Source organism: Macadamia integrifolia, chromosome 13 (genome assembly GCF_013358625.1).
Source record: "Macadamia integrifolia cultivar HAES 741 chromosome 13, SCU_Mint_v3, whole genome shotgun sequence".
NCBI classification, from domain to species: Eukaryota; Viridiplantae; Streptophyta; class Magnoliopsida; order Proteales; family Proteaceae; genus Macadamia; species Macadamia integrifolia.
Window position 1 is genome coordinate 11,030,682 of NC_056569.1, and position 15,107 is coordinate 11,045,788.

A 15,107-nucleotide genomic window follows, 5' to 3' on the forward strand; every position below is an offset into this window, starting at 1 on the left:
ATCTTAAAAACAGATGAGTCCCGATTAGGTCCTTGTACTATACCTGATCCACACATGGAATTTACTTATTCTGACTTTTCTTATAATAAGTTTTTACAGTGAATGAATTCCATGTGTGGATTATACATCACAAATATGGGGCCTGATCAACAGCAACCATAACCTTATCCCAACTAAATAGGGTCGGCTACAAGGATCCGATAAGATAAAAAGAAAAAAAGTTAAAATAGTAATCAAAGCAGCATCCTTGGAACATCTCCTATATGAGACTTGATCCCAACAAAAAAATAGGGCAGCATTCTCAAGCCCTCAACTTAAACCACGTTAACTCGATTATTGTTCTTGTCAATCAAGTGGTTATAGGCTTAAAGCTTAACCCGCAAGTTCTATTTTTAAGCACCATGACCAGGAAATATGTTCACATGCTCTCCCAATATCTTGTAAAGTAAACCTATTAAGCCTAAACTTTATGATTTTCTTACTCATTTCCCTTTTACCTCAATGGTAAAACATTTATAGAAGAGTAAATGTGATGATGACATCTCCAAATATTAAAGTCTCGTGTTCCTATGAGACATCTATGGCAGAAAGAGAAGGTAACATAACAATGACAAAAATCCAAATGAATCTTATAGAGGAAGAGTAAATATGATGATGACATCTCTAAATACAAAAACGACCTCCAAGTGAACCTTGTGGAGGAATCACTGCGACAATACCCTTTTTCAATAAAAATTGTGAATAGGAGTAAGTCGACTCTACCATAATTGATCTTAAAAACAGATGAGTTCCGATTAGGTCCTTGTACTAGAAACATTCTGATACTTGATCCACACATGGAAATTAGTTTTTTGGCTTAAAATCTTCACATGACTAATTATTTTCTTTATCCTTTGCTTCCGTGTGCCGTTTCCTTCATGTTATTTGGGCTTGTGTTTTCCCTGTGTCTACCTTTTACGAAAACCTTAGGTTGGCTGCTCTGGTTTTCCCTTTTCGGTCCTTAAACATTTTTGTATTGAAAAAAAAAAACTATTATAATTTGAGAATAAATGAAAGAAAGAAAAAAGATGAAATAGTTAATCCATAATCATTACATACAAGTGGCAAGTATAGCATTGATGGATAATGGATTGCTTTTCCAAATTGGATAAGATAAAAAAAGAGGAAGATTATAGCAATCCTACTTTTTTATTTCTTTTTTGGTTGATTTTTTTTTTTTTTTAGAAAGATAGTTAGGGCTTAGCTGTTAGGATAAAGTGATAAACTGTCTTTATTAATTTCCAAATGTGCAGTTAATCACGTAAGTACTTCCTAAAATGTTCATTTATATCTCTTTTAAGGGTGAAAAGGTTTATAACAATGCTGGAGCAGGAAAGTTTTCCCATGCCACAATAATTGGTGGGTGGGAAAATTTATCTCATCTTTTAAATCTTGAAAGCATATTTAATTTTTAGTTTAATTCCATATTATCAAGGTAATTTTAGAGCTTTAATTGATTTTAACATTTCAAATGAGAGTTGGTGAAGTAAGAGTGGAAGGTGTCACTAATCATGAGTAAAACTTTCTCACACCCTGGTGGTGGATAAGAGATGACCTAGGTCTTAGAGGGTGGGTGAACTTTACTCAGAGGAAAATTTTCTCCATGATTTGACTTATTTTATTTTATTTTTTTAATGAATTTTTCAAATTATTTATTAGGTAAGATTTGTCTAATAAGAAAGAAAAGAAATAGAAATAAAATGAAATATGAGGAAAAAAAAGAATAGAATAAATATAAAGATAGACACAAAATATCGTTTTTCACCTCAATTATCCAAACACTCAAATTTATAATATCATAATTTATGAAAAATGAATTCTAAGTATTTTTTCCATTTCACATTTTTTCTCCTTTCATTATCAAACAAACAGTAATCTATCTCCAGTGATCCTCAAATCATCATTCACAATGGGGTTCAGTGCAATTTTGGAAAGAGTATAGCTGGATAGGACAACTGTGAGAAGACAAGCAAAACTGTCCATTGCTTGGCACCACCTCACTTCATTTCTGTGAGATTAGTTGGAAAAAAAAAAAAAATCATATATACACACGCATTTCCTCAGAAGTCACAAGTTGGTTCTTTTGGTATTATTGCTGATTCAGATTGGGCCAGGAAGAACGTGGCGTACCTATTTGACTAGACCAATAGTGCCACTATGAACAGTTACCGTTGTAGAGAGAGAATATTAAGTGGAAAAGTAAAGAGAGGCCCCTTCTGAGAAAGTAGACCGACCACTAGCAAGTTGACGTGGAAGCTGAAGTGCTTTTATAGCTTATAGTTTACAGTTATAGTCTATAGTCTGTGACCCGATTGGTCAGTTTGTTGTCTAAAACTTTTCTGTGCCCGACTTGCCTGGTGACTTCTTAGTCTAGATACTCTACACTCTGTTACCTTTCCTTTCTTCGTTCTTGATCTCCTTCCTCAAACAAGAATCTCTCCAGTTTCTCTCTCCAAAATCTCTCTAAAGTGTTTCCAGTCTTTTGCATTTTGAGACCCTCTGAGAAGAGTGAAGGGTTAAAGCGATCAATAATGGCGACCGACGAACCAACATGGCCAGAATTGCTGGGGAGCAACCACTGGGAAGGCTTACTTGACCCTCTAGACCTCAACCTCCGGAAACTCATTCTCCGTTGCGGCGACCTTTGCCAAGCCACCTACGATGCCTTCAACAGCGACCAGAACTCGAAGTACTGCGGCAGCAGCCGCTACGGCAAGAGTTCCTTCTTCCCAAAGGTCTCCTTTCCCTCGGCTTCTGACTACGAAGTTGCAGCCTTCCTCTATGCCACCTCTCGCATCGATGTTCCTCAATCCTTCCTCCTCCACTCCCTCTCTCGTGAGGCTTGGGATCGTGAGTCTAATTGGATCGGTTACATTGCTGTCACCACCGATCAAGTGAGTCAGGCTACCGGTAGACGTGAAATCTATGTCGCATGGCGTGGAACCATTCGTAACCTTGAATGGATTGATGTCTTGGATCCTCATCAGGCCTCCATCAAAACCCTTTTAAACCCAACAAAACAAAATCAACCACTACCACTGAAGCAGCAGAAGCATCACTGGTACGAGGCTCTGTTCTGCCACCACCACCACCACAGCAACTACGAAGATGCCGATGCTGATGATGACGATGACGATGACGATGAAGATGAAGATGAAGATGAAAAGAAACCCAAGGTGATGAAGGGTTGGTTCACCATCTACACATCCAAAGACCCAAGATCCCCTTTCACCCAAACCAGCGCCAGAACTCAACTCCTCACCAAGATCAAACAACTAGTCACTCTCTACAAAGACGAGGATCTCAGCATAACCTTTGCAGGCCACAGCTTGGGTGCGAGCTTATCCATCCTCAGTGCTTTCGACCTTGTCGAGAACGGATTAACCACGATCCCCATCGCAGCCTTTGTGTTCGGTTGCCCTCAAGTGGGTAACAAAGCCTTCAACGACATGATTGACTCATTCCCAAATCTTCGAATCTTGCACATCAGGAACAAGATTGATGTAATACCTCACTACCCGAGTAGGCTTCTGGGTTATCGTCATAGTGGTATTGAGCTTGAGATTGATACTCGAAAATCCCCCAACTTGAAGGACTCCAAGTTTCCAGGGGACTGGCACAATCTTCAGGCGATGTTACATATAGTTGCTGGGTGGAATGGGGAAGGGAGAGAGTTTGAGCTGAAGGTGAAGAGAACTCTTGCTTTGGTTAACAAGTCCTGTGATTTCCTCAAGGATGAATGCTTGGTTCCTGCGTCTTGGTGGGTTGAGAAGAATAAAGGGATGCTGCTTAATGAGGATGGAGATTGGGTGTTGGCCCAACCTGATGATGACGACATGCCCGTCCCTGAATATTGAAGGAAGAGGAATGATTAACTACAGGGGATGAGGAAGAAGAAGAATTTTAATGCAGTTCAAGAGTCGATGATGATTGTCTTAGTCTACTGTTGGAGTATTAGCGTCATTGGTTTCTGATCATTGTTTCCTATGATAGGATTACATTCCTGTGATGCAATTATATTAGGTATTTGAGTTATTTTACCCAAAAAAAAATAAAAAAAGGTGTTTGAGTTATCAAAACATTAGCTCTGTAAATTTTCTTTTCCAGAATGCAATTTAATATTATCTGGTAGTAGGGCAGTTGCTTGGTTGACGCTTGTGAGTACAGTAGTTTGATTTGATGTTTGTAAAGGGGTGAAAAAATTGAACTAACATATCTAGTTCTCATCCTCCAAGAAAAATGGTGAATCGGCACTAAGTGATCCTATCAATTCACAGCGATTAACTCCCATCAATTACTAGTTTTGATCAATTTTTTTCGATTTAGATGCCAATTCCAAATTTTAAAACCTTGGCGAAAAGCCCCTAGTGAGAGTTAATTGCTTGCGGCTTCTTATCCACATGCTGCTCAAAGTGTGGTTCAATGTAAAAAAACTCAGAATCTATCATGTTTTTGTGTCGAGAGTGGATAAGGAGATCCTGATTCACATACATGGAATTCACACAAGAAAAAGTCCTAGAATGGATACCATGTGTGGGAACAAGAATGTACAAGAATGGTTTTTTTTTTTTTTTAATCAAGAAAAACAACCCGCACAAGTTTTTTTTTTTTTTAATCCAAAAACCTAAAATTTTGCAACAAAATGTAAATTTCATTAATTTTTTTTTCCATATTTTACTGAGAAATAAGTAATAGAAATCAACATTAATTGGAATCGAGTCGGTCAGTTCAGATTTGAATCAGCCGATTCCACATTCAAATTCTCAACTCTTGCCATATATAACTGGGTTTTCCTTCCCCCGAACTGAAGGCCTCGGATGCTGTGGAAAGGGTATTGGAAAACAATGGGGGTATTATCTAAGGGTGTCAAATTGGAACCAAAACCGAAAATCAAATTCAATTCTTAACCGAATCCAACCGATTATAATATGGTTACATCTTATAATTTAGTTCGGTTAGGATCTGGATCTATATCAAGAACCTGCGGTTCTAACCGAAACCAAACCAAATAAATTGATGTAACTTTTTCTTCTTTTAAAAAACTAAACACTTACGTAACTTAAATAGAAACTTGACGTAATTAATCATTCAAATTATCTTAGAGTTATAATTATAGTCAAAGTTTAAAACACTCTTTTGTTGGGGAAGACCAACACCTAGTGAATGAGCATTTGTATTTGTTTTCTGCATAGAAGAACCGAATTTAAAACTGTATATTGGAACCAAATAAGAACCGAATACAAAACCCGAATGAAAACCGAAACCGTATCAAAACCTGATAGGTTCTATATGAATATAGGTTTTAATAACCGAGACGGGACCTGATCCAATTCTTGATCACACTAACACTCCTTGAAACCGAAACCAGAACTGAACCAAATACCTAGTTCCAGACTGATTGACACCCTTACTATTATCAACTTCATTATTGGACTCAGACACGATATCCAGATCAGCCTCAATCGGATAGACTTGGCCTGATTTTATTTAAAATTTGAATTATTTACCATTGATCCCTATCGATCCACCATTACAAGATTGATTCTGGGTGTTTCCTTCACCGAGATGCATTTCTAGTACGCTAGAAGTTGATGGTACATCTCTCCTTAAAAGAGTCCAAATCCAAAGTAATTGATCTCTGCCCTAATCATTCACCTACCATTTACCTAACGCAATTATATTCATATCCGACTTGTTAGAACAGAAACCAGCACCCAACCAAGCTTTAGAAACCTTCCCTACATTAGTCTAACAAGGATGGGTTCCATTCAAATAGCATAGAAATAGCATAGAAAGGCCAGTATCAGAACATCCAAAACTTCGCAAGAAAGTCTATTTCCAAATTTTGAACGAGGCTCCCGCTCAAATAGCATAGAAAGGCCAGTATCAGAACATCCCAAACTTTTCCCAAGTATGAAAAGAGCAACTTAGTGCATGAGGCTCCTACTACTATAGTATTTGGGAGGGGCAAATATACGTGGACTTAACCTATTCTTTGCAAGAAAATCTGTTTCCAAATTTTGAACCTGTGATCAACATGTCGCAATAGTGGTGGTTGCACCACAGGCTCGCCCACTGACTGCACCAAGACTCTGTAGGAAAGATGGTCAAGGTACCTCTGTGTCACCATATAAAAAACTCCAACCTAATCACTGTTATGCAGGGTATAAACTGATGCTAACCTTAATAGAGTCTTGATGTAATCTTATCAATCAAATTGCAGTGTTAAAACCATCATGGCTCAACATGTGAAGCATCAGTAACAAACAAATAAACTAACTTATCAAGCTTCTCTCCAGTCTATCTAGATACATTCATCAATAGGTAAATATATGCTCCAGCAAGCAGGTTCAAAGAAAAAAATATTAGAAAAAAATTTCTTTTAAAATGTTCCTTTTAGTGTTCTACTGGCATCTTTCACTTCTTCGTAGTGTGCTCTTAGTAAACTCTTGTGCATATTATGGTTTAATAACCTGCCATATTAATCACTGGCACGAAAAAAAGGCTGCTTCTAACTGAGATTACAGATAATGTTTTCCAAAATAAAAAATAAAAAACAGATAGTGAAGAGAATGGAGAATGAACACACACTACTCATAAATTGAATATGGTCTCTGGTTGGCTGACCATGGAGAAGAACAAGCAGAGCTCCTTCCCAATAACCGAAGCACTACTGACATAGGTATCCAAAAAGTAAGGATGCATTTTTAGATCCTAATAATTTGTTCTTAAACTGAGGAAGTGAAAGGTTTTTGAAATATTGCACATTAGAGAAAAACATTTAATAGGATTAGGCTTCTTTCTGAAGTTTGTACGAGTCAAGAGGGGGGGTGTTCTACAAGTTGTAGATAGGCAATGAGAAGAACCCAGTGTCAATTATTAATTATTGCAGGCATGCAATTGTGAAATGCCATTATTAGGTAACTAATGATGTAAAAATGGTGCAAGTTTATGTGCTAGTATCCACTTCCAGCCATGGCCTGCACATGCCTAACGATCTTAAACACCAATTTTAATGCAAAAGAATAAAAAAAGAAGAGGCAAACCTCAAATTAAAAATAGTCACAACCCTCTTCCAAATTACTTCACCATTAGCCAACACAAGCACGACAACACTCTGAATGCGATAACAGGGTAAATTTCAGTGTATGCAAAATTTCAAAGGGTCAAATAATCTACAGCTCCCAAGAGTCTATATATAAAAATGTTGAAAAGTTAAAATAATCACAGCAGAAGGACCAAGTCTCAATACTATTGTGGCTGTTTACAATCCCAGTCTCTCATCTTAGAGTCAAGTACATGTCAGGTATAAGTTGGGGTAAGGCACCAATGTGTGAAACCTTAGATCACACTCTTATTTTGGTAGTAGGGGAAAAATAGGAAAGAATAATTATAAATGAATCATCACAACAGGATGGAGAGAATGTGAGAAAAAGGGAGGGAACAAACTTGAATACAGAAGATATGGTATAGGTGTACAAGGAAAAAACATGGATTATACAACTATTCTTTTTGGCACATGAGAGCTACTGTGAAAGAGAGAAAGGGACTTGACTTGACTTACAAGGTAAAGAAGGAAGCTGACTAAACCTTAAGTAGCTTCCACAGAGAGAATCTCAAGCTCTGCCCACCAGAGTGGAGATAATCTTGGGGTCGCTGCATCAGGTGAGATAGCAATCATTTCCCTCAGTTTGGATGTGATCTCCTTCATTGTTGGTCTCTGCCTTGGATCCTGATGGATACAATCCTGGATTACCTCGCAAATAATGTCAAGCTCGTTGTTCTTGAAGGATTTGAGTGAGGGATCAATCATGTAGCTGATGCTCCGCTTGTCATTCAAGTATTCGGCAGCCTAACCAGTGATAAAATAACTCTTCCAAATGTCACACACACATGCATGGATGAAAACAAAAACAAAGCAGAAAGACAAACTATGCTGAAACATTCCGGAAATTACTGAAGACCGTAAGATTAGTTTGAGGTTTACCCAGTTCACAAGGGGACCTTCTTCAGAATAAGGAAGCTTCCCAGAAATGACCTCCAGCAACAACAATCCAAAATTATACACGTTTGTTTCAGGATCAGCAAGGGGTGGAAGTTCAGAATGTCCCGAATCATCTTGACCAGAATTCTTTGATTTACATAAATCTGACCAGCAAGTATGCTCCCCAATCTGAGACAACAAAAAATAAACACAAAGCTGTATCATATGAAGAATAAGGTATGATGGAACCCATGAAAGACAACTGAAGATACTGGTGGTAGTGTGATATGTAGTTGGCTGTTGCATACCTTGGCAGCATAATCATCCGTCAAAAAGACTGCAGAAGATTGCAGATTGGAATGTGCTACAGGTGGGTTTAGCTCATGGTGCATGTACTGAAGGCAATAAGCTATTCCCATAATAATCCTCATCCTGGCGTTCCAGTCAAGATGCTCAGCTTCTTTAACTGCAAAAGACAGAACATATTTTCCTTCTAAAAATCTCAAGCTTCTAATAGACAAAAATTTAAACTCCCAGGAAAGAGAAATATTAAATAAAAAACATTAAATAAATGAATATCAATTAAATAATTGAAAGATTACCATGTAGATGCTCAAATAGGTTTCCATTGGGAGCATACTCAAACACCATCATCCTGAGGAAAGGTTCATCTTCCTCACAGAAGCCAATAAGATTAACAAAGTTCTTGTGGTTCACACGTGACAGTGTATCAATCTAGAGTAGGTTACCCCATAAAAAAAATAAGAAGACAGCAAAAAAATCAAGGGTGAGCGTTGTGTGGGACTGATCATGGCATTCAATGAAACGTTAGATAGCAACTAAGAAATCAAACCTTCTTCCTGTATGCCACTTCATATGATTTTGTCCAATCTTTGGATGAAGCAATTGCAGTCGATGCCACTGCAATCTCGACTCCACTGGACAATGTTCCCTTGAACAAAGTGCAGTCTGCAAATGTGTCAATGATGTTGCTGAAATCCTCACAAGCAGTTTCTAGCTCAGAGCGGTTCAACTTTGGTACCCCTGTATTTAAAAATCATATGCCACTTCAATCTTTTTCAAGTATAACAGATGTAAGTTAAGAAATATTATGTTATGAATCACGAAATCACCTGTAATGAATGCCTTTTGTAACTGGCCACTAAGTCCAGTCTTCCAAGGACCTATCGTTGTCACTCCTCGGCTTCGACATGCACAAAGCACGACTGCAACAACGAGAACCAAGAATACTCCACCTGAAACCAAAAGAGCATATTTCCATTTGGCTCCAGAGGAGTCACTGGCTACTGCTGGCTGGTTAGTTGGGTTCCCAGGAACTTGGGAAGAATGTGTATCAGAAGGTGGAGATGGGGGAAGATTAGCAGGGGTAGAAGGCACAGCTGTAGGAGGTTGTTTCTTCTTTCCATTAGGTACTGCAGGGAAAGCTCCACTGCTACGAGTTGTTGGAACTGTAACCATCTGTCCAGGAGGAACAACACCACTTACAGGGGTAGCTGGGAGGTTACTGGATTCTTCAAGCAGTCTACGACGTACAAAATTAACAACAGCTTGTGCATTTTCTACTATGTGTGATTCTGTCAAATCTGCCAATGACAAAATAAAATTTCACCTTGTTGATCTTGAATAAACAATTTCTTGAATAAAAAATTTCAAACATAGGTATGAATAAACGATTTCTACTTACATGGTGACGTTTCACAACATTTCTCTCCATGATCAAATGAAGAGCCCTTTCCAAACTTGAAACTTGATGGCAAAATAACATGTTTCTTTAGTTGAATTATAAAAAATAACCACTTCTCTTATCTACGACCCAAAGAAAAGGAATTAGAAATATATACGAAAATAAGGCATACACACCGTGGGATTGCACAAAGATAAAGTAGAATCCTCATTTTAAGTTTGGTCATGAAAGAATCTTCCTTCTTCAATTGTTTCAAACTGCTCTGCCAGATGCTGCCAAAACATGGTTTATCATTATATTTTGAATACTTGACAGTGGACAAACTAGTTGACTAGCAAAACTATAAAAGGAACAGATAAAGCTACACAATTAGCAGATGGAAAACATATAATAGGCATATGTGGTGAATGTCTCTATTTCTATTGTGGCAAAGAGAGCTAAGGGATTGGTGTCTTCTTAGTCAACGTGGACCAAGATTTTGGGGTGTAGATATGAGTAGTATTCGGGATAACTGGGCTGATTTTGTGAATGGGCTAGGGAAATTTATTATGCAGGTTTTCTATATCTTGTTGACTATATAAAAATCTGGGAGGGGGTGGTTTTGCAAAGGGTCCAGATGTGGACCATTGACAAGTGTAACAGGAGCACACTTGCAGCTTTTTTCCAAATTTCTTTCATTTCTGAGTAGAAAAATAAAATAAAATACAATGGCACGAGGCTATTTCTAACAGAACCAATATTTTCCATGGAAAGAGAAAGGAACCCAAGCTAACCATGTCATCCGCAGAAAATGAACTTCTCACTCTTGGACAACCGAAATCTAATCATGTGATATTTAGCAAACCACACACACACACATTGAGACGTAACTGGGAAATGAACTCCCCAGTCAAGTGAAGGAAAGCCACCCCTGTAAATGCCGAGATAGATATCTTTATCTTCCAAGATATGTTAGATATCAAAATAAGAGAAATCAGATGCAGCCCATGCAGGAAAAAAACAAAAATTATATATATATATATATACATACCCACAGTATTCCTCTATTTAGATATATATGCTCAACAGATGCAGTTAATGTGAAGAAAAAAATTATCCACGTGGAAAAACCAGTGAACCAGTACAATATTCTCATTTCGAGAAACAATTATTTGGTGGATAGCAGACATGAATCTTCCCTGTTTTTACCCCCCTGATGTGTTGTACGAATGGTCATGAACTTAATTATGAGTTCACCCTGGTTGTCTCTTGGAAATCCAAAAGCATGACAATTTAATATGCCCTGTCCTTACACCTGTTGTGTTGTAAAAATGGTCAATGAACTCCTCAAGAGTCAACATGCTGGTCTCTTGTGCATATCATCACTTGGAAATCCAACAGCATGACAATTTAATTTCCTAAAAGAGACATAATTTGAATTTTATCAATTTCGTTTAGTTCTGAGTTTAACATAGAGTAGAAAACACCCTGCTAAGGGCAGTGAGAAAAAGTGGCCTAACAATGCAAATGTCCAGAGTATATGAGAAAATGAAAATTTTCTGTATGGAGAGTCCAGCAAAGAATGACAGTCCACAGAATAAATTGTTACTGTTCCATAAACCTGAACACAATGCAAATGGGTTTGGAGAGCCATCAATCAACCCATACTAATTTGTTCACCAAGCAATGATCAATTCTCTGTTTTATACTTAATAAGGAATAAACGAGTCCAAATGACATATTTACCTAAAATCTTTCTTCTTTTAATATTTTCAGCAAAGGAATATTTACCCAATAAGGGTATATTGAAGATGTAAGGCACTAATAGGACTAACTACCAACCAAACAACTCAGAATTGTTAAGCTCCGGCAAATCAAGGATGAAGCTTTTGGCCCTTCATAAGATAAAAGAAAGTAGTAACACACGTCCATTTGACATAGAATAACTTTAAGGATTTACAAATCAGCTATGACACGGCTATGTATAGGCAGGCACATGTCTAAGAGCTTGGCAGTGTCACAATATCTTAATAACAACGAATAATTTCTTACCGATGTCCAAATTTTCTATTCAAGCAACAAATTCCAGCAAGCGCACCAGCTCCGAGGTTTTGATCGGATTGTAGTTCAACGAGAAACTTGAGCTTCTCCAGTTCAGGAGGAATGCTTCCTTGAAAGTAATTATCACAAAGCAACCTAGGATACAAAACAGATTGTAAGTTTGCATTCACAATCCAAAACATTTGGTAGAGGTTGAACTCTAAAGCTAATGAACTCACAATCGCTTCAGTGAAAGCATTCCACATATTTCTGCAGGTATTTTTCCACTTAAGTTATTCTCTCTCAAATCCAATAGCTCCAGCATTGTGAGTCCTCCAAACTCCTTAGGAATTACACCTGAGAAGTGGTTCTTGTAAAGGATGCTGCAAGTGGGGAAAAAAAGAAGAATTAAGATAAATCTAAAAACATCGATAAAGCAATAAGAAAGCAACTGACCCAAACCCCTCCTCCTGAGCACTCAGTTTCTCAGGCCAAAAAGAAAATATTCAGTGAGTTAGTTACTCCGGGATTTGGAAGCCCACCAGGGAAACTAATGGATAAATAATTTTCAAGACCTTCAAGAATTTAAAGAAAAATAGAATGACTCCTTTCAAATGAATTTTCATCAATTCAAGGAATAACTGCATGCTTTATTTTGCTTTGTATTAGTGTTTTTAGTGCTAATTTCTCCACAAGTACACTTCTATTGATGTTACCATAGGATGTGAGATGTATTAAAGGATGGTAGTTTCATCTATACAAAAACTTTGGGAGTGCATTCTATTCACCAGATCTGATTCTCCACACCCTGGTTTTGATGTCAAAGAACCAACTGTTCCCAAATGTCAATTGGTGGGTGTTATTCAGTTGAAATCTGCTTCTGGTTCCAAAACTTGGCATCCTTTGTCATGGCACCGACATTAATTGTGGAGGTTCTCTATTGATGCCGCAAGAGAAATCTCTACAACTCCAAGGGAAAGGGAAAACAGAATCAATTTAATTTCTATTACCTCGCCGACAGGAACTACACTAAGCCACCAGATCAGATATGGCTCCACCATAATAAAAATATATTGTTCTTCCATTCCACCCTACTTAGAGCAATAACATCTATCAGGATATGAACCATCATGCATTTTCTCACTACTTCAACCAAGTACTTTCTGGCCTTCCCTTACCATTTGGGAACTTTAACTTGCACCGTATCATTCATTCCCACTGATTCATTTGGCCCAATCAATGCTAAATATTGAATTACTAATAAAAAGGAAAAGCATACTCATTTACCCAGAATTCGAGGATAAAGATAGGCCAAGATCTAGCCCCATACCATCTTATGTACTTTCTTGAACAGCAGAGGTTAGAAAATTCAGTAAAAATGCAGAGACTCTATCAAAGATACTCATCTATTGATTCTGTCTATTGATATGACTGAAAGTATATTATGCTTACAAAAACAGATACTTTAGTTCAAATCCTTCGCTACATATCATAATATCTAAATAGTCTTAAACATCATCTACGATGTGACACTCAGTAAAATTTCTTTTCTATGGTCATGTGTTGCAGAATTTATGTTGCATCTATGTAAAGAGTGTTTTGAATTGAAAAATAACAAGACAATCAATGCCTCAGCTATAACATTTCAATAAAGGGGGGAAAGGAAGTATGTATCTGGTAAAAAGGCACTGAAAAAAATGTTTCTTGCTTACAGAGATCTTAAGTGACTAAGAGTTCCAAGCTCAGGTGCAAGAGTTCCTCCCAAAGAAAGATCTTTTAAATCCCTACAGGTAGAGAGATAAATAAGAATGTAGCATAGAAAAAACAGAATGTCCATCCAGACACTGTGCAAAATAAAATGCATAGCCTACTAGTTTTTCAATGAAAAAATATAAATTTCTCTAGCAGTGCCAAGCAAAACCCCAAAACATTGCCCATCAGAAAAGATAAACAGTCTACAGCATTCAAAAAGGAAAGTTCATGTCTCCTTATTGTTCTCTAAAACAACTACATCAAGTTGAAACAAAATTAGGGGTAAACATATCAGAGACTTACAGCATTTGCACTTTACCATCCACACAATGAACGCCCGACCACATACATGGGTCATTGTCATCAGGGTTCCAGTTTGCAAAGGCCCCGAAAGGATCACTGTCCACTTTTTCCCGAAATTCTAACAAAGCCAATCCTGCATTTCCACCCCATATGACAATGTAAATACCAAATTCCAAACTGATAATTATTATAACCCAAAAGAAACAGGGATAACAGAAAACATAAGAAACGGCGTTAAAAGAATAACTACCTTCGATGTTAAGTGACCGACACCCATGAATTTTCAGAAGCAGCATCAAGACCATGACATATGATACCCAATTGAGATGGAATCTCAGAGGGCCCCATCCGACCCCCATTGCTTGATAGACCAATTGTTGTGATGGTGGTGGTAGTAACAATTTCTGCCAGAAATTGCAAGGAGATCGAAGTCGCCAGGTTTTTTGGTACAAAAATTCCCCCTTCCCTCTTTTACCACGACTTTCAGTCGATGAGGGAACAATGACAAATCCAATGAATTACAAACATATACATGTAAAGAACGGCTCCTTTTTTTTTTTTTTTTTTTTTTTTTACTTTTTCCCTTTTGCCCTTTTTCCCTTTAGGGGAAGAAACCTATTAAACAGCAGTTTACAACAATCCAGGACCTAAAACACAAGGAAAAATGCAAAGAACATAAAATATTTAAATGAAATAAACACGGTGTGCAATATGCTGATTGGGGTCCCTCATATTTCCAGCTTTAATTCGCGTTACAAGGCGGTTTTGTTTAAGGAACACAGAGCCCTGTTCAATTTATTACGTTCTCCACAACCAGAACCTCACTGAAGCAATCAAAGCTGTAACTTTTGAACAACAAAAAAATGCTGAAATCAAAACCCAATAAAGATATCAAAGCAGCAGGAAAGAAAAAATTCCTTCAAACAGAAGCATCAGAGAGATAAATTCTTTCTTTCAAAAGCAAAATGAAGGAATACCCTCAACTGCAAGCAATCTAAGGAAAAGCTATAACAGAGAGTAGATCTTACCAGTTGGAGGGACAAAAAGGGTAATAGAATGACAAAAATTCTTGGGTTCTTCAAGTATTGTGTTTTTGTTAAAATCTGAAAGTAGATTGACATGGAACAAGACATCCCCAGACAAAAGTTTTCCTCTGAAGAAACAAAGGGATTTTTGGGAGGTAGAAGGAAGGAGATTGAAACAGAAGAGATGCCGGCTTGGGCTCCCTCTGTCTGTCTCTCTCTCTATCTTTTCTTTTTTCTTTTTCCTTTTTTCTTTTCCTTTTTTTTTCCTTTCTTTTTTCCT

The 15,107-nt window shown here is 37.4% G+C and overlaps 2 protein-coding genes across 2 annotated transcripts; one reads left to right on the plus strand and one right to left on the minus strand.

Annotated features, from left to right (window-relative positions):
• The first annotated feature begins 2,380 nt into the window (after positions 1-2,380).
• LOC122058929 (phospholipase A1-IIdelta-like) lies at positions 2,381-4,191 on the plus strand. Its single transcript, XM_042621642.1, has one exon. The coding sequence runs from the start codon at positions 2,571-2,573 to the stop codon at positions 3,894-3,896; it is 1,326 nt and encodes a 441-aa protein (XP_042477576.1). The 5' UTR covers positions 2,381-2,570; the 3' UTR covers positions 3,897-4,191.
• Positions 4,192-7,240: 3,049 nt separating this feature from the next.
• LOC122058749 (protein MALE DISCOVERER 2-like) lies at positions 7,241-15,101 on the minus strand. The gene is made up of 14 exons (XM_042621425.1): positions 14,831-15,101; positions 14,053-14,641; positions 13,803-13,935; positions 13,460-13,531; positions 11,987-12,130; positions 11,760-11,903; positions 9,905-10,000; positions 9,729-9,790; positions 9,157-9,627; positions 8,877-9,067; positions 8,626-8,758; positions 8,332-8,489; positions 8,027-8,212; positions 7,241-7,891 (listed from the first exon to the last, which is right to left on the minus strand). The coding sequence occupies exons 2-14, from the start codon at positions 14,159-14,161 to the stop codon at positions 7,631-7,633; spliced, it is 2,160 nt and encodes a 719-aa protein (XP_042477359.1). The 5' UTR covers positions 14,162-14,641; positions 14,831-15,101; the 3' UTR covers positions 7,241-7,630.
• Between the last annotated feature and the right edge of the window lie 6 nt (positions 15,102-15,107).

Coding starts and splice junctions, on each gene's coding strand:
- LOC122058929 (XM_042621642.1), top strand. CDS start 2,571: ATGGCGACCGACGAACCAACATGGCCAGAATTGCTGGGGAGCAACCAC.
- LOC122058749 (XM_042621425.1), bottom strand. CDS start 14,161: ATGGGGGTCGGATGGGGCCCTCTGAGATTCCATCTCAATTGGGTATCA. Junction 11,904..11,986: donor ATGCTTTCACTGAAGCGATT/GTGAGTTCATTA, acceptor TTTGTATCCTAG/GTTGCTTTGTGATAATTACT. Junction 9,068..9,156: donor ACAAAAGGCATTCATTACAG/GTGATTTCGTGA, acceptor TTTTAAATACAG/GGGTACCAAAGTTGAACCGC.